At 36.1% G+C, this 23,944-nt stretch overlaps 1 protein-coding gene across 1 annotated transcript in view; it reads right to left on the reverse strand.

The window, feature by feature from the left end:
• USH2A (usherin) overlaps window positions 1-23,944 on the reverse strand; it is a 414,223-nt gene that overhangs the window by 269,124 nt on the left and 121,155 nt on the right. Inside the window, exon 21 of the mRNA XM_035320952.1 lies at window positions 20,380-20,610. Within this exon, the coding sequence (XP_035176843.1) occupies window positions 20,380-20,610 (231 nt within the window). The remainder of the gene's footprint in view (window positions 1-20,379; window positions 20,611-23,944) is intronic.

Raw genomic sequence — 23,944 nt, forward strand, 5'->3', positions numbered from 1 at the left:
TACATGTGTAAATTCATTGTAAATGACTTCACTCTGAATAGTGCCAAAACTTTCACGGAAATGTTGACTTTCATCCCCAAACAAAATTCTCCTTTCCTTCTACAATGCCATCGGTCTTCCCAATGGTAGGCTTTTTCAAATATGCTTATCCTCCACCAGCTCCTTGAATCTTCCCAACAGACTTCTCTCAGTTTCACAATTCACTTCATTTGTTTCTGACTCAAAAGATATTACCTGGGATAGCTGTACCTGCCAGTCTAGAATTCGTTTTGTTCATCCAGTTCTGAAGGTTGATGGGAACAAAGATTGTAATTTGTGTAGATTCTCCTCTCCCTCCATGTCTCAGCAGAAAGTCACTGAATGAGTTGAAAATGTAAAATCCCTTAAGGGCTAAAACTCCACTACACCAAAATTCCCACTACTGACTGTAGTGGGTTTACGTGGCAAGGTTTTGGTAGCAGGGGGAAATAGGAGTGTCTTCTGTGAGAATAATCCAGAAGCTGCCCCATGTTAGATAAGGGCCCCACTGCAGACCAGAGCTAATAAGCAATGTTGTTTGAACCTCTGTGAGAGCATATTTAAGATAGGGAAAGAAAAAAAAAAAAAAAAAAAAAAAAAAAAACCCCACCCGACAGAGGGAGAAGAGTGAAAAAGAGCATATCAGCCACCAAGGTCAGAGAAGATGGAGGGGGGGAGGTGCTCCAGGTGACGGAGCAGAAGTCCCCTGCGGCCAGTGCTGAGGACCATGGTGAAGCAGGCTGACCCCTGCAGCCCATGGAGTACCACGGTGGAGCAGGGTTCCATGCTGCACTCCATGATCACGGTGGAGCAGGTGGACCTGCACTGACAGAGACTGCGGCCTGTGGAGGACCCCCCCAGAGCAGGCCCCGGGCCAGAGCTGCAGCCCAGGGAGAGGAGCCCACGCAGGAGCAGGGGGTCTGTGGAGAGCTGCTGCCCATGGGGGATCCATGCTGGAGCAGTTTGCTCCTGGGGGATGGACCCTGTGGTATGGAGCCATATCTGGAGCAGTTCTTGAAGAACTGCCTATGGGAAGCCCACACAGGATCAGTACAGGAAGGACTGCATCCCATGGAAGGGACCCCATGGCACAGGGGACGAAAGTGACCAAGAAGGAGTGGCGGAGACAAAGCACTATAGACTGACCACAACCTCTATTCCCCCGTTCCTCTGTGCTGCTCAGGGGGAGGGAGTGGAAGAGGGCAGATGGGGCATTTTTGGTTTCTTTCCTTTGTTCCTCACTGCTCACTTCTCTAGCTTGTTAGTAATAGCTAATAAATCTTGCTATCTCCCTATGCTGAGTCTGTTTTGCGTGTCATTATAATTGTTGAGCTATCTCCTTATCTCAACCCTTGAGCCCTTTGCATCCTATTTTCTCCCCCTTTCCCTTTGAGGAAGGGGAGTGAGAGAGCTGCTGTGGTGGAACTTGGCTGCACATCTGAGTAAAACCACCACACTTACTACAGAAGAAGGAAATGCATTCCGTTGGCTTCTCAGCTGGGGAAGTTTCATTTTTAGTAAATCAAAAAGCTTTTGTAGTACACCAGAATAAAACAACACCCCCCCCCCGCCCCCCCCCCCCCCCCCCCCCAAGGCTTACAAAAGATGTGATACTATTTATTCTTTAACCAATTTTTACCTTCCTCAGGGGAAATAGGAGGTTGTACCCCATTCTAACCACCTGTTATTACAACTCTAACTACCCTAGAACAATAACACTAATCCCAATTATGTCCACATTAAGTGTGCAAAAAATTTTGATCGAACCAACTTACATATGAAGTATCAGGTCAAATTTGGATGATTTCCTCTTTTATTTTTCTCCCTGAAGAAGACAGTGTGTTCATTTCTGAATTCTCAAAGAATACCATTCAATACAGCACTAAGAAGTATCATTAGTGTAAGTAACAATGACTTGCTGAATTAATGAATAAAACAGCAATGTATTTCCACAGTTGTCCCCCACGTAATCTAGGGCTATTTTATGCTACGATTACTTGTTTGCACAGTGTCACATGGATTTTATCATACAGCAGAGAAAGATACCTTACAAAACATTCAGAAATCTGAAGACATAACCCCAGAAGAAAGCCTTTTCCCCAGAAATACAAATAAAAAATACCCCACAAGAATACAACCAAAAAAGAAAAATCTCTTCTGCAATAACAATAATAAGCACAATATAGTTTGCAGAAAGCACTGAATGAATTTTAAAGTGGACACACAGACTACTAAAGTAATGGTGGAATTGCATAGCAGAAGTTTTAGAAAACAGGAGTTATTGTAGCCAACATATTTTCAGGGAATAGCCTTGTTTTATAATCTAAATCATAATCATGACCCCAGTGAGCCAATAATCACTTTTTAACAGGATAAAGATAGGACTTTGGCAGCAGCATAGGTAACAAGTGAGTTTAATAAATAAGATAGCGCAAAACTATAGAGTGCTTTGTAAGTAATGACCAATGTTTAAAATCAATGCTCTTGCAAATTGAAGCCAATGCAAAGGGGCTAGCACCAGAGTAAGATGATCCGGTTGATGTATTTTGGATCTGCTGAAATAAATCCATTTAAAGGAGCATTTGCAGGATGACTAAGTTAAAAGAGCACTGTAACAGTCAGGCCTGGCAAAGGGAACGCCTCCTCCTACTGTCAATATTTCAAACTGATAAAGAGCTGACCAAGTGCAATCAGTTCTGTGATGAATAAAAGAAAGCTTGGGACCATTAACATTAATGGGACTTGTGTGGCTAAATGCTCATATATTGTACTGAAAATTTACCTGATAGACCAAGAGATTTTTTTTTTTGCTTCCCCTTTTCCCTGTACATTCTATACAATCAATTTAAAAATATTTGCAGTGTAATATAAACTTCTAAAATAACTTTATATTATTAATATCCCATGAGTCTCCAGAAAAAGAAAAAAAGAAAAAAAGAAAAAATTACAGAACACATTCTTGCTACCTGGAAGACCTGAGAAAATAGAAATGCTAGTTTTATAAACACAGATAAAATTGGCTGCACTGATATCTTCATGCAGAGTGCCTTAGCCTTGGGGCACAATGACAAAGACTCTACCACCTGCCATATACAATGTGTATTGGGGAATGACTAATAAACTGTTCCCATATGAGACCGAGGTGAAATTTTGTGGGAAGTCAGAAATTCAGATCAGCAAGTATAGTTCTAAGAACATATATATCCAAGATATGACCTGGTTCAACAGTTTTCATTTGAAACGTGGCAGCCTGTTTTTCTTATTATCATTAAATACCCGCTATATACCCAATACTGTACTGAAATCAGAAGATGACATGGCTATAATCTCAAACCCCTCCTGCAACCTATCTTGACAAATACCACATGGTACAATGGGGAACACGGTAGCAGATTTAAGGTTGTTCAGGATAACGTGTTGTTTAATGTTGGTATTTATTTTAGAATAATTTGATGAAACAAATCAAAACTTTGCCCATGTGGCCATTTAATACATTTTTTTTTAAGAAAGGATCTGATCTAAACAACATTTACAATTACATGAAACATTAGTGTGAAGTTACTGCAATGAGAAAAAAAAATTAAAGCCTTTATATTGTCTACCTAAGCTAAAAGAGTACTCCCATAGAAGATGGAACAGTACAGACTGAATCGTTGAGCAGGAAACAAAATTCTCCTGATAAGGAAAGAGATCTCTTTCTTGCAGGTTCCCCAGAGCATGGAGGGGGGGAAACACTGAGTAGCAGCACAAAATATAAAATTCCATTATGAGTTCCAGGCTATCACAGTTCCAATGAATTTTTCTTTTTTGGTTTTGTTTGTTTTTTCCTCCAAAAAAGAGCATAAAAGCACATGATTTTACCCACTATAAGGTTATCTGTCCCAGAGTTCAGTCTTTTTTTTTTTCTTGCACCTGTTAGCAATATGAAACATTAAAAAAAAATAGAGTGGTGACTAAGAATAATTTTGAAATTGCAAACAAATAACAGGACATAGACCCCAAATAGAGCAAATGGAAAATGAAAGAATGAAATGCCTTGCCAATAGACAGAAGAAGAAAGAATAAATAATAAATGATTTCAAAATAACAGTCTTAAAGGTCTTACAGGTAATAGGATCACAAAATGTGGAGACTGGAAAAAATATTACCCTACTTAACTGGTAGTTTGACTATATCATCAGCTTCTTCATGAACACAATGCCAAACAGTAATTTTCAGTCATTTCAGCACTTAAATGACTACAGAGATAGAATCAGTTAAAGCCTGCCTTTTTCTACCTCTGATTAGCAAGCAAGGACATTACACCACAACTTCTTAAACGTGCACGTGGTCAGATTAACTCACACTATCTTGACCTTAAGCAAGAACCAAGTGCAATATATTTTAGTTTACTAAAATAAATAAATAAATAATCCAGAATACAGTTGCTTTACTCTCTGTATTCCCTGTACTCTCTGCCATGAGCACATCATTCTACTTGCTTGGCACACTACACAGAGTCTCCACAGAATATTAGGTCAAATGTAAGGTCCCTATATTAATCTTCATGGCTATCCACGGAAGTGGGTTAAGATATCTCAAGAGCGCCCTTCTCATTATGTCGGTGACCTCTCTGAACAACTGCTGTTGGTTTCGAGGCTCACCAGTGCAAGACTGAAGTCCCTCTGCAAGAAGGATAAATGCTCTGGAACTCATTAGAGGAGCTGATCAAAATAATCACAAATTTCACAGCCTTGTAAGGACAGTTTAAATCCACATATACTCAGGCATATAAGTCATTGGTTAAAACAGAAGAGAGAAAAGCAAAGCCAAGTATGTCCTGAGAAGAAAGTCACGGAACAAAAAAAAAAAAAAAAAAAAAAGAAACAAAAGAAACAAAAGAAATAAAGAAGGTACATGAGGATATGAGGAGTGAATAAAAATGGGAGAACAAATTAGTGGTGAGTGCTTTGGAAAATGCTCAGGTATCATTTACAAGCTTTGATAACGTCCAATATTTTGATTAGTATTCTTATTTAGTGCATTGAAGTGACTATTGGCTAAAAAAGTTGCACAAAATGCATGTGCAAAATATGAAAATAGGTTTAAAAAAAAGGGAAGAAGAATAAGACTTTCAGATCAGTTTCTACTGATTCTACTCAGAATATAAATGCAAAACAAATTTTTGTCATCAAAGATAAGTAATTCCATCTACATCCACATATAGAAGGCCCAAGATTACAATTCCAAATCCTCAGTATAAAACAGACTTCAAAAAACACCAAGGAACCATGCCTTCCTTCCCAAAATGTCCAACATGGGGAGCAAATAAACAAATAAGAGAAATTCAGGTTTTTCCATCATGTAAACTGATCATAAAGGACCATCTGGGGGATTGGACTAGATGATCTTTAAAGGTCCCTTCCTATCCCTAACATTCTGTGATTCTGTGATCTGCTTCATTTTAAAAAGTTGCAGAACAAACATTACAAGCTAAAAATTATCATGTATTGTATAAAATTATCTGTTTTCAATTTCTAATGAAAATTATAAAATAGAATCTTATGGATTTTCAAAGAATATTGATTTTGCTTGCAACGTTTTAATAAAATTCTCAATTCTGCATATTTTAAAACCAAATAACTGTAATAATATCCAATGTAGTTAAGGCCAGCCTAGGTAGCAATAGTTGGTGATTACCAGATCAAAGGCCTTACTTAAATCAATAAAGATAGCTCCTGTACATTGATTACCATCCAACACTATAAAAATATAATTGCTTACCTCAAGAGGAGCAGTACAAGTGAAATGAAAAGGTCATAATAGGTCAATAATTATTTAAATTAAACTTACATCTTCCTTCATCTGATGGACCAACTCTAGCACACACCGAAATGGTGGTGATTTACCAGTTTAGAGACATATTAACATGTCAGCAAAGGGCTCAGCAGTAATTGGGTCAGCAATTTTAAGAAGTCAAGGTTCCAGGTTGTCAGCTTCTCCACTTATGCTCCCAATTAATCTTAAGGTATTATAGATCTTAAGTCAGTAAGCACAGATCTAACTATTTTCAATCAAACCTTATCTGGGTATATAAAAAGATAGTTTCTTTTTGAGATTTTTCTACAATGCAGTATATCATTTTCTAGAATCTTTTTAAATTAAAAAGAAAGTAATGCAGCAATTCATTATTGAGATATTTATTATTCTCCAGTAATTTAGTATAGGACATTTCTGTCACCCAAATTAAATTGTCCTCATACCAGAACAACATTACTTGTCAGGCTTACGTTTTCATTCTAATAGTTACACTAGCAGGTGATTTCTGAATTCTCAGTCGCTATACTGCACCGCTCTTTAAGGTAATAATTTTGTCCATCTGTATTTGCATTAGAGACAACCTATCAATTCCAGTACATTTCATAAGAAGTATGAATAGCTTGAGATTTCATAAGAAGTATGAATAGCTTGAGAAAAGTTAGGAACTCTGGAAATGTGTAATTCCATCTCATTCTGCAAAAGTATCTTGAAAAATAATTGGGTTTTCAGAGACAGTCCTGTCAATGTTTATAAATACCTGAAATGTGGGATTTGGCCAACCTCTTTGCAGTGGTTTGTGAGGACAGGACAAGGGGTAATGGCCACAAGATGGAGCACAGCAAGTTCTGCACCAACATGCGAAAGAACTTCTTCATGGTGAGGGTGATGGAGCACTGGAACAGGCTGCCCAGGGAGGTTGTGGAGTCTCCTTCTCAGGAGATATTCAAGGCCCGTCTGGACGCCTGCCTGGGCAGCCTGCTCTAAGGAACCTGCTTTGGCAGGGGGGTTGGACCCAATAATCTTTTGAGGTCCCTTCCAACCCCTACAATTCTGTGATTTTATAGCACCAAAAGCAAGGGATTGGATTACACTTCAGAATTCAAGTTAACAAAGTACCTCATAAAATACATTATGCCCTTTAGTTTTCCCCTGTTTGTTTTTGTTTGTTTTGTTTTGCTTTTAATATACGCTTACTAAAGAAAATCACTAGCAAGTAACTTGGCACTCAAACATGCTTTCTCACAAAAGCATGGGTATATTGTTTCCTGATGATCCCATCCAGTGACAAAACAATATTTGGACAATGTGTATACCTAAGATAACTAACAAAGACTTAGTCAAATTAAAAAGCTGCAACTTCAGCTTAGTCTTCAAGTCATCATATTTATTAAAGAAATTACCAGCCCTGAGATACAGAATATTCTCCCCACTGGCTACAAATTGGAATGGCAGCAATACTTACTGCTGAATTTACCTCCCAGGTCCCTGACAACAGTGTTGCCCAGATTTTTTTTCTAAAATATACTCTTTTAAGAAAATAAAATATTTTATAACTATATTTGCTTCATGCCAAATACTCTTTCAGTACCACTTTGAAGAATTAATTTAAATCAGTCTTTCAATTTTATGTTTTTAAGTGTTTTTCTTGTTTGTTTTGTTTCTTTGTTTATTTGTTTTGGCTCCATTTTGTGAAACAGACATGAATTCATCTTAGACAGGGGCTAAGAAGGCTCTTTCATGAACTTGGTCCTAGCCACCAAATACTGGTGGTGTGCTAGGTACTAGAAAGAAAGGTGAAGAGTCATGCTCTTGGACTATTAATTTTCTCCCATTTGGTGCCTGCAAGTACAAAGAAAAGGATGACAATACCTTGAAGAACACAGAAGGAAGAAGATAAAAGACATTATAATGGTCAAACCAGGAAACAGGAAAAAGAGGGCGGGGAAGGAGAAAAAAAAAATGAAAGAAACAAATCATGGATAATGTCAAAACATGAAAAGGATGGAAAAAAAAAAAAAACTGAAAAACAATAGGGAAAAGAAACAGAAAAACAGGAGGACCTATAATCACTAGTAAAATCTCTCTTTATAAATACAGTTGAAAAAATATGTTGCTAGTATCCACAGAATACGGTGAAGAAGTATGCAATCTATCCTTTGTATTGATGACTTCACTTACAGATCTTCTAATGCAGCCATCAGTGTCTCTAGTAGTTCAAATCAGAAAAAGATTTCATGAATTATAAAGATTTTTACCCTGTGACATCTGTGATAATCAGCAATGCTCAAAATGATGGATATGTCTGTGATTCTCCTGTGTCACTGTTTTTTTATTATTACTCAGAGTAACTATTTAGAAAACATTAGGACTGTAAAATTGAACCCACAAAATTTACAAAATAAAATAAAACTAAAATTGTCTGAAAAAAATAATGCTCACACAGATAGAGGATGAATAATGACATAGTCTACAATTATACAAACACACATTTCCCATAAGATATCTGCCTCAAGGATTTTATGATGTTCAACAACTAAAACAGAATTCATGTAGCAAATAAGGATTTTGTGCACAGAAGCCTGTCTTATTTGATGTAGTGCTCTGAGGATGTTTAATGAAAGAGGAAGGGGAGTATAAAAAGTGAACGGACAGTTTCATAGCTAGTGCAGTTCAATGTCACTCTGGAGAAATCTGTCCCCACCTCTGCCACAAAGTTCTTATGCAACATGAGGTAAGTCACTTAAGCCAAACTTTTCAGTTATTCATTTGTTATACACTCTTCCATGGCATTAAGTAACCTGATCTAGTGGAAGATATCCCTGTCCTTGGCAGGGGGTTGGAACTAGATGATCTTAAAGATTCCTTCCAACTCAAACCATTCTGTGAATCTATGATTCTTCAGTTCTTTGAGTGTTTGCATTTAAACACCCCACAGAGATCTGTGGAAGCTTTAAGTGTTCCTAACTGAACAGAGGTCAATAGAAACTACTCCAAAATCTTGGGTCCTATCTGTGTAAAGCTGAGCACACAAAATTAGCAAGGATTCTCTGACACATTGTCCTCCCAAGTCCCCACTCATAATACATAACTAATGTTGTTGTAAATGTGAATATCAATGAATACAAAGTACTCAAAATGCACCAGTGAAAGTGGAACAATAAAAACTTTAAACTCTGCACTTGCTAATTAGATGTGTACAGTTGGACAGATATCAAACCATATACAGACCAGTAAGAATTTTTTAAAAGATATATCTTGTCAAAACCATACACCAAACCTATGGAAGAACTAGTTTATAACCAAATGATTACATGCAATCATAACACAAAAATAAAAAGGCTGAATTAAGTTTGTGCAGCTTATTTAAACTACATTTCCTACATTCTAGGTGCTTCATTTCACAATCTTATTTTTTCATATATGTACTAGTGCAGACATCCTTTTTTTCCCTCCAAATTACCATAGTTGAATCCTGAATGATACTTTTGTCATAATGGCATTACTCAGTCTATGATCTGATTGATATTAGGCCTTAAGTACTGAATCTTAACACACGTAAATTTTTAATCCTTTAATTTCTCTATTCTGCCAGTAATTGATAAGGACAGTCATGCTTAGAGGAGGTCTTAGTTTAATCACCCTGGAAATCAATTAGAAGGTGAAAAACTTCCTTATATTGTTATTATGAAAATTTCCTGATCAAATCTGCAACACAATCATAATCTATGCACGACTTTTCACACACGTTTAGTCAATACATAATTCAGTAGCTGCTTCTTCATCATTTAAAAACACAGTATGGGAAAGAATTCACATCTTAAAAGCAGGCATAATTTAAAAGCTTAGTATCAGCCAAATGCAATGTCTCAAGTCATCAGATGAAATAATGCTTTACAGAAATAAACTAATAAAGGCCAAACATGGACCAGAAACCATTCATTTCACATGAATTATCTCACCAGCCTATATAGCACTAGATCTCTTCTTGCTTCATCCTTGTTGAATACTTTCCACAGAATGCAAGAATAGGAAGAGCAGATAATATTCTTCCTGTGGCTGTCCAGAAACAAATCCTTAAAAATAAATAACCCAATACATACACAAGAGCTTGTTATACTGCATCCCTTCACATCACTCTGAGTATCCTCCTGTAAGCTAGGGCCCTTTTATCTGTATACAGGAGCCCTTCTTAAAATTGCTAAGAAACATTTTCTTCAATCTTATTGCACATTAAGGGATGAAGAAAAAATTGGAAACGATTTATCTATCACTTGGAATTATAGAACTTTGAAGAGAGACACCTCTCTCTTCAAAATAGAATTCCTGCCATCCCACCTTGGACTAGGCAATATTTCCAAACAGATGTACTATAACCATACCACTAAAAATACAAGATAAAGAGGATTTATCATTATTATCTAGACTAAAATCTTGACCAAGTGTCATTACTGCCTTCTGACCCTACCACAAACAAAACCATACGACTTCAGAAATAAAATACATCAGAAATTTGATTCTTGTTTAACATTTAAGATCAAGAATATTTATCAAGTCCCCTTTTTAAAAATAATTTGGGTTACAAGTCCAATTATAATAGCATATAAGTATCCCACAAAAATGTTACAACGTATTGAAGCAGTAGCATGGAAAACTTGCAATTGCACTAGTGAATGAAAAGCATTGGAAATACTCAGTTTTCTTTCGCCTGTCTCTATTCCATCAGATATTTGAGATGAAGAATTTCCAGAAGCTTTTATGTATTTGCTGTAAATGATGAGCCTCCACTGTATTGCCATTTTCTATATTCAAGACAGCTTCAAGTTCCTTCTTTGATCTGTACAATTTCAGGCCTTGCTTTAACTATATAGTCCTAGCTAAATGAAATGAGTGTCCATTTAACTCATTGTACATGAATCTCTCGCATTCAAAACTTACAGGAGATGTGTGGTACTTTTTAATAAAATTCCTGCTTTTGTGCTGTTCCTACCTTCTAGCTTTCTCTTTACGTTTGTTATTGTCAGGAACATTTATTTTCCCAAATCTTTCTCTCAACAAGGTCCTCCATCTCACACCATTTCTTAGAAGTACACTGCACAGAGGACACAAAAGGGATCCCAGAAGATGTTATGCCTGAAGCAAAACACAGCACTTCCATAATTGTTTATTTTCAGAGACATACATGAAGACACCCACTATCTGTGCTGCACATAGAGGAGGCAGAAAGAAAAGTCTCCTTGAACTCTCTCCTCCCCTTCTTCGCCTTTGTAAACACAGAATATAATCCCACCTTTGACTTCTTCTGCAAAGTGAACCGATGTATAAGAACTCCATTCTTAGTGAATAAAGGGCAGACTAGATGCTAAAACAAACAAACAAAAAAATTCCACAGAGTATTCTTTGTGCAGACACGTATACAGAGTTCCTACATCAAATAGTATCAGTATTTTGTTTGGAGATGAACAAGAAAAAGAAACACCAAATATACAGATTTGCTTCACTTGTGGAAATTAATCTTGTATAACATAGCTTGGTATATGAATGGTAACACTCACAGATTAGCTTATAAAAATACAAACTTGATAACTATTCTTATTACTATTGACTAAACATATGTGCTTTGAAATAATTGATAAAAAGCTTTTCGTATGCTAATTATTAAATTTGTCACCTGCAGAGAGAAGGACCACTACATCACAAAATAGCGAATCATGTTTGCACACAATGAACAGAAACACAACTAGAGTTGTGACAAAAGGGGAAGAACTGCTCTTTTATGGAGTATAGGCCATGTGACATGTTTAGGATAATCAAAAAAAGACCCAATTCTATAACTGATTTTGTACAAAGAGCTGAAACAATGATGTAGTCTGGCAAAGTGTTTTTTTCCTTGGGAAGCTCAATATAAGAGCAGAAAATTCTGCTTTTACAACTTCTATAGTTGGGACTACTACATGCCCTTAAAGTTCATGCACACAAGCAGAAAAATCTGTTTTTAACTACACAGTGCAGAATGTCACACAACACCAGCAAAAACATGCTTTAGCACTAAAGCCTAAAAAAAAAAAAAAAAAAAAAAAAAAAAGCAGTTGTATGCCAAAGCTTGTGCTGCATAGCTGTTACACTGCAAAAGGTAAATATGAGAAATCATACAAATCATACAAAAGGGGACATTATTTCTCTAGTGGCTATAATAAGTCTTTTTTACAATAAAAAGATGGAAAAAACAGATACTTGATACTGATAGAAAGTATGTCCATGAAAAGCATGTCCAACAAAACCAGTTCATCTAAGTGAAAATATTACACTTGTAACACTGGCACAATCAGCATCAGCTTAGCTTGTCTGCTGCCTAAGTCCCTGCTGTGCACATTAGAAAATGTTTTAAGATGTTTTGTTCATAAAGCAGCACAGTTCCTTTGTTGTGCTGGATCACTCCTTTTGCTCCAGATGCAGCTCTTCTTTCTCCCTCTCTTTAGGCTTCTTGGGATGTAGAAGGAAGGAAGAAAGCAATGTTTTTCAAGATGAAGCTGTAAATTCACATGAACTACTAGGACTAAATCCTAGATAAAATGTCTTTGCTAACAGTTCTTAGGCAGAAAAAAAAAAAAAAGTCTCCCCTTCAGCCACTTCATGGTTATATAGATCTTTATCTTACTTTCTTTTGCTGAAGATGAAGACATGGGTTCAAACTGTCCTTTTGTGAAGACAAGAGGAGAAAATGTAAGAATGTGGCATAAAAATTAAAAGAAGGTCTAAGGAGAAGTCCTGGGGCACCAACCTAGACAAAAAGAAAGCAGTAAAATTCTTGTTCCAAGAGCTCTTTAGAGCATTATTTAATAAAACAGTCTGAAAAATGAGAGGCATTATCAAAAGTTCCTTGAGATATAAAGTGTGTTCCCCAAGCCAGCTAACACAGTGTTCTCTATACTTTCTATCTCAGTATTTGACAGCTTGGTATAAGAATTTCTTTTGTAATAGTGTTCCCCTCAGAAAATCTTGTTTACTTTCTTCAGTTCAATGTAATGAAATAAAAAAGGATGTTTTTTAAAAGGCTTACTATGTAAGGAAAAAATGCCAGCCAGGAAACAAAGAACACACAAAGCCAAACTAAGCAAAAGGTCAATTTCTCTCTTTCTTTTCTAGTCCTCTTCATTTTTTTAGGGTAAGACTGAATCAAAAAATTTAATAGCATTTTCTGCAAAGTTGTGCCTACAGTTTTGGGAAACCACAGGGTATGGTCAACTTAACCTTTGCTGCCAGGAACACCATGTAGCAAATCTTCATGGAAGTCATATTCAGGCACACAAAGGACATGGATAACTGGGAAAAGCCAACCATTTACAGGACAAATTGTGCCTTACCAGCCTGATTGCCTTCTGTGATGAGAGGACTAGTTCAGTAGCCAAAGGGGAGAGCACACCTTGGTTTTAGTAAGGTTTTTAACATGGTTTCTCGCAGTATCCTTGCCCCCAGACTGGAGAAGTAGATGGATTATAGGTGGACTATAAACGTGGTTAAAAAAAAAAAAAAAAAAAAAAACAACAGGCTGAAAAGCAGGACTCAAAGGCCTGTGACTAGTAGCACAAAGTCCAAAGTGCAGCATTTCTGAGAGAGTGGCCCTGGGACCATTGTTCTGTTAAACAGCTTTATTTGTTAAAAAGGAAGCCTGGGGAATGGGAAGGACTGTACTCTCAAAAGAGTTTGCACATGACAAAAAATTGATGGCTACAGCTGACATGATGCAAATAAGAGGAATCCTGACAGGCTGGAGAAATGGCTGGTAGGAATTGTGAAATTCAACATCATTCACAGTTTCACTGGGTTAATCTGAGTTTGTAATATGATATAGGTTGGAAAAACATTTTTAGAGGTCACAAAATCAGCCCATTTACTCCAAAGCAGAATATTACCTACATTGTTCCTAGGAGATGCTCATCCATCTATTCATTAAAATCTCCCATACCAGAGCTTGCTTGCCTTTTTTTTTTTTTTCCTCACAACAATCTATTCCTTTACCCCACTAGCCCAAGTCTTTTAGAAAAAAAAAAAAAAGTTTTGAGAAAACAATACTCTTGCTATATTTTAAGTGCCTTATGAGTCCATTGCTCCTTTACTCACATTAGACAGGAAGAAAAGTTCATTCTCTTAACTACAAATTTTTATATCCTTTAAGACCACTATTATGTCTCCTTTTAATCTTTATTTTTCTATACCTTAATTTATTTAGCCTTTCCTCTTATATTGTTCTTAGACACCCAATCATGTTCATTTTCTTGGTCTTCAGTCATAATGAGTTCCATAAGCTGCTTTTCAGATACCGAAAAAGGCCTGCTTCTTTAGCTCCATATGCTAATGAAAATATCTGGGTCTTCCACTAACTATGAAGTGTTTGCTCAAGATTATATGGAGTGGAATTCATTTTACATTACTGGAAAGAGTTCACTGATGAAGACCTACGTGGAGACCAAACACCGAATGACCACAGCCATTCTCAACACTTCTGCTCAGATCAAATGTAAACGATGCTTGTTCAATGTTCCATGGCAATGAGTATTAAGATAGGCTGTTTCTGGAAAGATTCTCCACTCTGACGAATGTGTGTATATCTGACTCAGAAATCGGCAGTAAAAACACTAGCACAGATGTATTAAAAAAAAAAAAAAAAAAAAAAAAAAAAGACTTCAAGACACTAAAAATGTCATTGTAAAAGGCTCTACTTGTAATGCTGAATACATGAACATCTTACCTCATACAGTTATTTCCTAATCATTACAGAGCTGAATTTGCATCACACAGAGGTTGGCAAAGAATTCATATTGCAGGCAAGACACAATTGTTTTTAAATATAGCGTTCTAGTTCAGAAAACTTGTATTCAAAGCAAGGCCCAACACAAAGGTTCTTCAGAGTGGACTGCATTTTGATTAATATTATGTGAATAACTTCCTTTTTGTTGAAGTAGCATACAAGAGGAATAATGTTAAAATAATGCTAGCTGATTCAACAGTTTTTAAAAAGCACAATGAATCATTCACCCACCAAGAAAAGAAAAAAAAAAGAATTATTTTATCACTAAATAAATGATGCACAGAGATGTACAATTATATCTCCTGAAATCAAGCTGATTATATTTTAAGCAATGCACGAAGTATGCTTGAAGGATTTGTTTTTTTCCACTTAAAAAGAATATGCAGTATTATTTACAAAATCCACTACAATGCCACAGAATTGTCAATTTATGTTCAATATTTTATTTGAAATGTAGGCTGATTTTGAGAGGTCAGGATGAACATAGCCTTCCACACATCCATCTTTCTACTCTGTGATTTCTGTAGACAGTATCATCCACAGCTTGTAGCTGCACACCACAGCTGGTACTGTATTATCTCTTTCATGAAATTATACAGATGCACATGGGGATATGATGAGTATTTAGTGGACAGTATCATGAGCACAGAGATATGGGCACAAGTACTGGCATATTTCTCACTAATAAATAATTTCCAATTGTTCACAGGCTTGTGCCTGAAACCAAAGGATCTCATTTAACTTCCCATATTCTCTTGTTCTGTCTAGTTTATTTCCCACAGATGACACTAAGCCCTACCTACGAGATCTTAAACTGCATTCCTCTACTGAAATTCCTAAATTTTTTCCTTCAGAAGAAAATGTAAATGCTCACAAGGCTGAAACCATGTACAATTTGTAAATCCTCCTTGTCCCAAAATAAACAGAACTAATAGGCTTTTTAAAAGGAAATAATTCCAAAATATAGAAGGTGCTTCTTTCTTTCGTAGCAACTGAGTCACTCTTTATAGAGTAATGAGACTTCACATACAAACCACAAATACATAGAGTTTGTCTTCAGGGAGCCCAACTACTTCTGTAGCATGGATTCCAAGGAGCTTTCTCAGTCATGTGTCCAACTGTTAGCAATTTCCATCCTTACTAACTAAAACAGGCCCTATTCCATCAGTTCTGCCACAGACTTTCTCCCTTGCAAAGGTTCAATCAGAGGAAACATTCAAAAAGAGCTACGTGCAAGCCATGGTTGCACTTTAGAAAACTAAGTTGTAGTCCTGAGATTCCTAGCTCAGATGTTGTTTGAGCCCAGAATATCTGGGATACATTTGCAACACTGAGTTGCTTTTTTGGGCATGGAAGTTACATGGCTTTGAAAAAAATAAGCAGCCTGTCATCTATTTGCTCAGTAAATTCTGGAAACTAAATGTTCTTCCTTTTAATCTGTACTTGGGAGCTTAGTCTAGTATACTTGCTAAAGTATACTAGTATACCGGTATACTGCTGCAGCTTTTTTGGACAGAATTATCTACAAAATTTGAAAAAAAAACAGTGGCACTGTTTCTGTAAGTATGCAAAGTATATGCCAATGTATTCAATAGCGTGCACATGTGCTTTCTCAAGGAGTCACAGTTTCAAAGTAAAATGAAATCCCCCTGTTTTCCATTAAAAAAAAAAGTGAAGTTGCATACTCTCTAGGAGATATTTATGGGTTATGAAACCTGAACAAGAAGGTAGTGCCTCAAATTAGAACCAATGATCCTACATAGGATTCATTTAGACAGGTCATCTTTCATACACTGTTCGTTTTTTATTTGATCCATTCATGTACCTCCAGTCCTGACCCTCAACCAAAGAACAAAAGGCAATTGAGAACTCTTTTCATAGTTATACCTGTTGGCTAGTTGCTGATATTCAGAGACATATGTACTTCAGCAGTTCTGCATACTGCTTTCCATGAATTGTATTTGATGATCTCAACAGATCTTACTGTGAGCCTTGGTACACCTCCACCTGGCAGCTGATGAAGACCCTAACTTTCCTGCACAGAAAACTATTCTACAACTCATCCAATTTTTAGCAAAGAAAGCTAGATTAACAAAACACCACGCTTTTTACCATCATCCTCAGGCTTTTCTGGACCTATACATTAAACTCAGTCATTAAAGGAGTAATACAAGTGTAATTTGAATTTAAACAATAATCAATCTACTTTTTTTACAGTTCTTTCAGATACCTTTCTGCACCATGTATAAAATAGAGTGCTTCCCTTTCCCATTAGGGAACCAATGAGACAAATAGAACAATGCTCCTACAGCATTTATAAAGCCACATCATACCAGCTATGCTGCTAAAACAAGACACACCAAATAAAGTTGTAGAACCTTCTAGCCATTTCGAAAGGGCTTTTTAGCCCTTAAAAAGTCTGGCAATAAATAGAAAGTGAACTTCTTAGCATGTAAATGCACTTTGTTTACCCTTCTGAAAATGAAGCCTAATGGAATAACCCAAGTAAGAGTTCCTCCAGCAAGGCATTTGAAAGTGCAATCCTTCCACTTTAGCTAGCTTCTAAATGTTGAGAGTGAAGTCAGGTTTCCTTTTTTATGTTATTATATTGAATTTAAACAAAAGGTTCATATTTCAGAATTGGTGGAATTCTTCAGATAAAGCGTACATGTTAGCCATGTTGCTTCCAGCAAATTTACATTGGAGGGGAAAAAAAAAAAAAAAAAAAAAAAAAAAAGCTTCTACAATTTCCTCTTTCACAAAGAGAAATAACGTGTGTTAATACAGAGATATGGTATTCTTCACAGACACAGAATTAATGTATTTTTTCTCCCGTTTTGTCCTTCTTGTAATTGTCTTATACGTGATCTGGCAGACAAAAAATGCAAGACACTCTCTATTAATCAATGATGATTAAATAACTTTGGCTGAAAGGGAAGCAGGTCCCATGTTCAGGGCACAAACTAAAGCTTTCGGAAGCCTTGATTTAAATCTCTTTTCCACTATGGACTTCCTGCAGGCCCTGAGTGGTCCACTTGGGCCCATATTCAGAAAGTCAATTAAGCATCCAGCTTAAATTAAAAGCAATGGATTGTAGTTCCCAACTATGCACTGGGATCTGGGCCTTGCTCTGCACACTTCTGGTCCTCATCTATAAAATCTGAATGATAGCACTTTGCTGTCTCATGGGGAAGATACAAAGATAACACCTGAATACCCCAGTCTTTAGAGTGATGGGGGATAGATGAGCTCCTTAGCTAAAATGAGAACGATAACAGTTCCTTTGTCTGGTTGCATTTTGCTAGATCAATGAGTGCTACTGTCTCTAAGAACTTCAAATAATACAAATAAGTATGAAAGTCTGCATCTTCAGCGATATGACATTACAGATGGCTAAAATTTCTTTACAGTTTGAAGAACAATGAAGTTGCATGTGGATGGTCCTGGCAAAAGCAAACCTTTTTTTTTTACCTGACTTCCTCTCATGCAATGTATACTCAAAGCACATCTTCCTGTGCAGCTGGAGGCTTTGTTACAGACAGGAAGATGCTGCTTAGCATAGCCAATGTTTACTGCCTAACTTTTTTTTTTTTTTTTTAAATGAATTTGGAGTAATTCCCAGATAATACATCTGCACCTATTACTTGCACCTTGGAGTGTAAGACCAGCTGGGAAGGTACTGAGGACAACCGCATTTATCAGCAATGAATAAACTGATCTATCTTTTTCTGGATTAGCAGTGGGTGATCACACATGGACCAAGAAGTATCTATCTGCTGACTGACATATACAAGCTGGCACATTTTTGTGTCAAAAATGTACACAGCTGCATGCACACTAAAGCCATTCCATCTATAAAGTACAATTGCCAACTGCCTGTCCTCAGAGATGGGTAAAGAGAGAGGGCCTTGACAACAAAACAAGTGCAGAGAACATTTTTCATTCCTCTAAGTGTCTTTCAAACCCTTCTGGTTTTGATGTTGTTATTGTTTGTTTCTTTCTTTTGTTTGTTTTTACAGTTTTCCCTCCATGTTTTGGAAGGACTAGTGACTACTTAGAAAAAAAAAAAAAAGATTTTCATTTCTCATAACCTTTGAGTTCTCAAGCATATAAATTACACATTTCTAGGTACCGTACCAAACACACTGATACCCACATTGCAGTGAGGGGGCTGACTGGAGCTCCACTGAGAAAAATTGCAGCTTAGTTGATGCTTAGATCACCACAAATGATAACAGGCAAAATAAATAAATAAATAAATAAATAAATAAAAATAAAAATAAAAACAGGTAAAGGTTGCAAACTTTGATGTCAGGAAAGCTATTGAGTGATTTGGTTGAGTAAGAAAGCCCAGCAGTTGTTTCTACAGATTCCTGCACAGACACAAGTTTTGCAAGTCAACACGGTGTCAATATTTAACTAACATATTATCATTTGCTAATATTGCTTCACTATGAATCGATTAAGCACCTAGCGAGAAAAAAAAAAAAAAAAAAAAGAAAGAAAGAAAGAAAGAAAGGAAGTGATTAACTTTTTTTTTTCTTTTTTTCTTTTTTTTCTTTTTTAATATTAGATTCAATGGGTGATCATAGAGATATGGAGAAGTTGATTTGTGTTCTAAATAAAAACTGAATTCTCACACAAACACACATGCAAGCAGAAAGATGTGTGCTCAAATATTCTTGCTGTGGTACCCCAGAAGACAAGATGCATCAGCTACTGAGTCCTCTTCAAACCTTTGGGCTTCTTTCAGGTGTCAACAACACTGCATGTTTTTTGCAGCCTTAACTCTTAACAAAAAAGGCTCTCAGTACTAGGTTAAATTGCATCACAGTGTACTGTGTCCTTTGCACCATCAGCATGCCATCTAACACTTGCTATCACTCATACCTAGATTCCTTTAATATTTTCCATTGCTGCTGTAAGTTTCATGAGTTGATGTGTGTATATATATATATATATATATACATATATCTTCTACACGCCTTTTTTTTTTAATCTTCAGCTGATTTCTTCTTGTACTTTTAAGAGCTAATGTTCTTTTACACCTATGTAATATTTCACTGACAGACCTCTGTAACATCTCAAACATCCAACTAGGTTCACCTAGATATTTTCCCAAAACCTATATTATCTATATTTTTGCTTTATCCTCAACGTTAAGACATCAGCAAAATCTGAGAATCACAGAATATAGGTATGCTTAGATCTGAAAAACTCCCAGCTCCAAACTAAGTACATAATCAAAAAGAGAGGTGATAATACCCAGCATACTTCTGATTGGCAGCCTTTTTTCCCTCTCTGACAAAGCTATTAGAACAACACAAATGCTCTGAACATGGACAAGAGCACTTTCTGAATACTCATGCAATCTCAAGAACTCTCAAAAAGATATCAAAGAAAACATGCTGTAGTATTCACAAAAAATTCATTGAGAAGTTTATATCCCAGAGGAATAAATAAAATCCATCTTATATTTACCACTAGGAAATCAATCAAATATGCAGCATCATTCACCTTTTTGTACATCTGTATGCCCAAAGCCAAGGAAACAGAAATTTCACGTCCAATAAAGTTTTCCATAGGCTTTTTATGTGAGAATCAACATAGGCCATATATCAGTAACAATCACATTATGCTCACAAATTAAAACCCACAGATTTTGCCATGAAAATAATGTGGAATATGATATCAAATGGTTAAAAAAATTCTAGAGTATAACTGGTATATTTTGTAAGTTGTTTAGATTCATTTACCTGTAAAGTAAGTATTGGCAGGAAGAGTGGAACTAGCAAATCTGTAATATCCATTTCCTGGGAAACGGATTCCTTTTGTTACTTCTGCACTCAGTGTAGCTAAAGATGAATCCATCCTTTCCACCTGGTAGATGGGAGAAGGCCCATTAAGTTCTTCGGGTTCACTCCAGATTATCTTTACCATTGTGCTGTTTATTCCTTCAACATAAGGGGCAGCAAGTTTTCTTGGAGCTGTGCATTAAAAAAAAAAAAAAAAAAAAAAAAGGAATTATGGTGCATACTTGGGAAATTATTTATTATGCATAACATCCCACTTCAATTCCTGGCCCTTTTAAGAATTAACCAATATCCACAGAAGCTTCAGAAAAGGAAGGTAGGAAGGTAGGCATTTTTGTATTCCTTACTGGATAAGTCTCTCATGCCACACTCAACTGTAACTTGTATGACTTTCAGTATTGGATTTGAATAAAATAATAATAATAATAATAATAAAAAACACAAAGGAGAATCTGAGTAGTTGATTAACTCTTACTACAACTCAGCAGTACAGTACATGACAGCACAAGTCTTTTATCAGCAGATAAACTTATCCTAGTCAACAAGAGCAGAGCAGCTATCCATCCACAATACTAAAGGCCCACCAGGATGTTTCCCTCATGGAACACACAGAACCTAATAAGATATTACTATGCATTCAGAAAATGATTCAGTTCAAGAAAGTGTTCCCCTCTAACTTTTCTCCACCATCATTGGTAAGACTTGATAAGATTGTTTCTGTGAATGTATCAACAACAGACAGCTTTATATTATAACAGTGATCCTCCTACTGATAAAACCTATATGCCGATATTCCATTAAACATTCTGATAAGAGCTGGTCACTCTATAGATGTATTATGAACAGAAACACAGAATTTTTTTTTTTTTTTTTTTTTTTTTTTTTTTAATACTGTACAGTAAGCCACTGGAGGGCAGCAAGACCTGTTTGGTTAATGGCACAATGGCCATACAGGTGGAAAAGGAATGGACAACCACTGAAACAGTAAAAGGCATTGTCTGGAGAAGGAGAACAAGAACACTTTACTATTTATAGAAGTTATATCCATCTTATCTTGCCATTTTGCTTCCCCTTCTCTCTGTGATAAAGAACAGGATTTAACAACAGAAACTTCATTTGTACCCAGGAAGTGAAATACAATGACAACTTGTAAAAATTACTTGTTCCCATAATGACATAGTAACGAGTAATAAACGCCTCTCAAGAACAATAAAACCTGAATTAAAATATGGGTCTTCGAAGTCTGACGTTACTTCACAGCACAGCATTGTATATAGGATGAGTTCTTTAGAGAAAAAGAGATTGCTTCATTTACAATGAATTAATAACATCCTTTTAAACATTAGCGCATTTTCAAGATCATTAACATATTTTTCATTTTTCCTATTTGCCTGTAGCATGTTGCTACCTTTTTTCTTTCTTTTCCCTCCCTTCCCCCCAACTTGATAAATATTCTTGAAGAAAGCAGGGAGTGGAGGAACTGGGAAGCTGCCAATGACACTATGTGCTGTAAATTCCTGCTTAGGCATCATTTATGACTTCACAATCTAATTAGTATCTCATGCTATGTAGAAATTCACAATGTCAAAATTGAAGTAATGCAGCATGAGGTCATAAGCTTTCCTGCATAAGTAGGGCATAGCACTAATGAATTGTGGTATTAATGCACAAGTTTAAATAGAAAACATGGCTTAACAATCAAAACTTCACCTTCGGAGGGAACTGGTGTACGTCAGCATTTTAAATGTGAACATAAGAGGTTGAGCCCTCCAGTTCAGCTTACTGATGGCAAAACGGAAATGATAAAATTCATTATTTCTAAAATGCATAGAGCTAACACTCATGACAATAACTATATCTTCCTTTAAAGTCTAGCATTAATAAACGGCAGTTACTTGGACCATAATTATGGCATCTCTGGTACCCAAACCTGAAGCTTTTATAGGGCTTATGCAATTAACTACTTAAATGCATCGTAACACTTGCTTCTCTGACAGGGAAGTATTGATTTTTTAATCATTTTCAAGTCTCCTCTAGCACAAATAAATGTACTACAGTTACAGTTAATGCACTGTGTACACGCATTAAACACTGGCATGACACAATTTATTATTTGGTGATATATAGAACAGAAACCTATGCTTTTACAAAGTAACATCCATGCTATAACATTAGTATTTAAACTACAGCCTCATTAATGTTTGAGAATTCTTGCGCATCAAGACAATGGAATACTATACATAATACGTTACATAAGCTCAGAAGGAAACACCAAAAAACCCAAACTCTTCACAGTAATAGACAGTGCTGAAAATAAATCCTAGCACTAGCCCAGCATGGTACTAAATGCTGAAATTAAAAATACTCAAGACTAAAAGATACACTGTATATTTTCCTAAAGGTGTCACTGTGGTACCTGTAGCTACTTTCTGAAAGATGAATCAACTATAATTTTACCTATTCGATTTTTTTTTAGTCACGTTCTGTTAAGACACATCTGTCAAAATAATGAGCACAATATATTTTGGTGGATTCAAAGTCACATTTTGTATATTTTAATTATGTAGTTTTAATGTCTTGCTATATAATACATATTTAATATATTATAAAGCTAAAACAGTATTTAAAAGCCTATGATTGCTGCATGCCATTGTGTAGCAGAGGGCACAAAAAAGACCAATAAAGACAGATGGTCTATACAGCTTACGTTGAAGTCATATATCTAAATATAGATGTTGCTACACAGGTCATTACAAATAAGCCTTTCCCATGTGTGCATGCACACACATGTACACAAAAATGAAGTTGGTAAGTAAAGAGCAGTTAATTTTGTTTTGTTTGAAATAATATCATTTTAGTTTTAGACTCCAAGACAGATGCCAGCATTTCTCTCTGAACAGATGGTAATTCCATCTAATAGTGCATCTCTGTATTAGTAAGGTCTGTTGTGTATACAAACAGTAATAAACACTAGGTAAGGATCAAAATAAATTTTAATTGTTGACATTAAATTCTGGCAGCTGCGGTTCTAAGGATACAATACTCCTTTCTCAAGTCTGTCAGGTTTACTAATACAACTACTAAAGCTTTTCCATACTCTGCCAGATTCTTGTCCCAGAAATTACCATGTGGCTAAATTTAACAGGCTTACATGTGTTTGAATAAGTACTACTCAGCATACTGTAGGTAGATATTTGTTTACCTTTCTACAGAAGTCTTTAATCAGCCATTCTGAATAGCTCAGAAAGGGAATGGTAACAAAAAGTATACAATTTTTAATTATTGTTTATTTGAATTCAAAATGAACATACAAATTAAAACAGAAAAGTTCAGCAAATTTGAGGGCAAAACCAAAGAAAGTCTGTTTTTTTCATCTTGGAGTTTTCCTTGTAAATAAAATTACATACCTAGCTAGTGGTCATCCATTTCATTTTTGCTACAAGTTCAGAGGACCCAGACCCTGAGATTGCCATAGCATTTCTGGTATGATCTCCCCCCCCCCCCCCCC

This window comes from Oxyura jamaicensis, chromosome 3 (genome assembly GCF_011077185.1).
Source record: "Oxyura jamaicensis isolate SHBP4307 breed ruddy duck chromosome 3, BPBGC_Ojam_1.0, whole genome shotgun sequence".
Lineage (NCBI taxonomy): Eukaryota > Metazoa > Chordata > Aves > Anseriformes > Anatidae > Oxyura > Oxyura jamaicensis.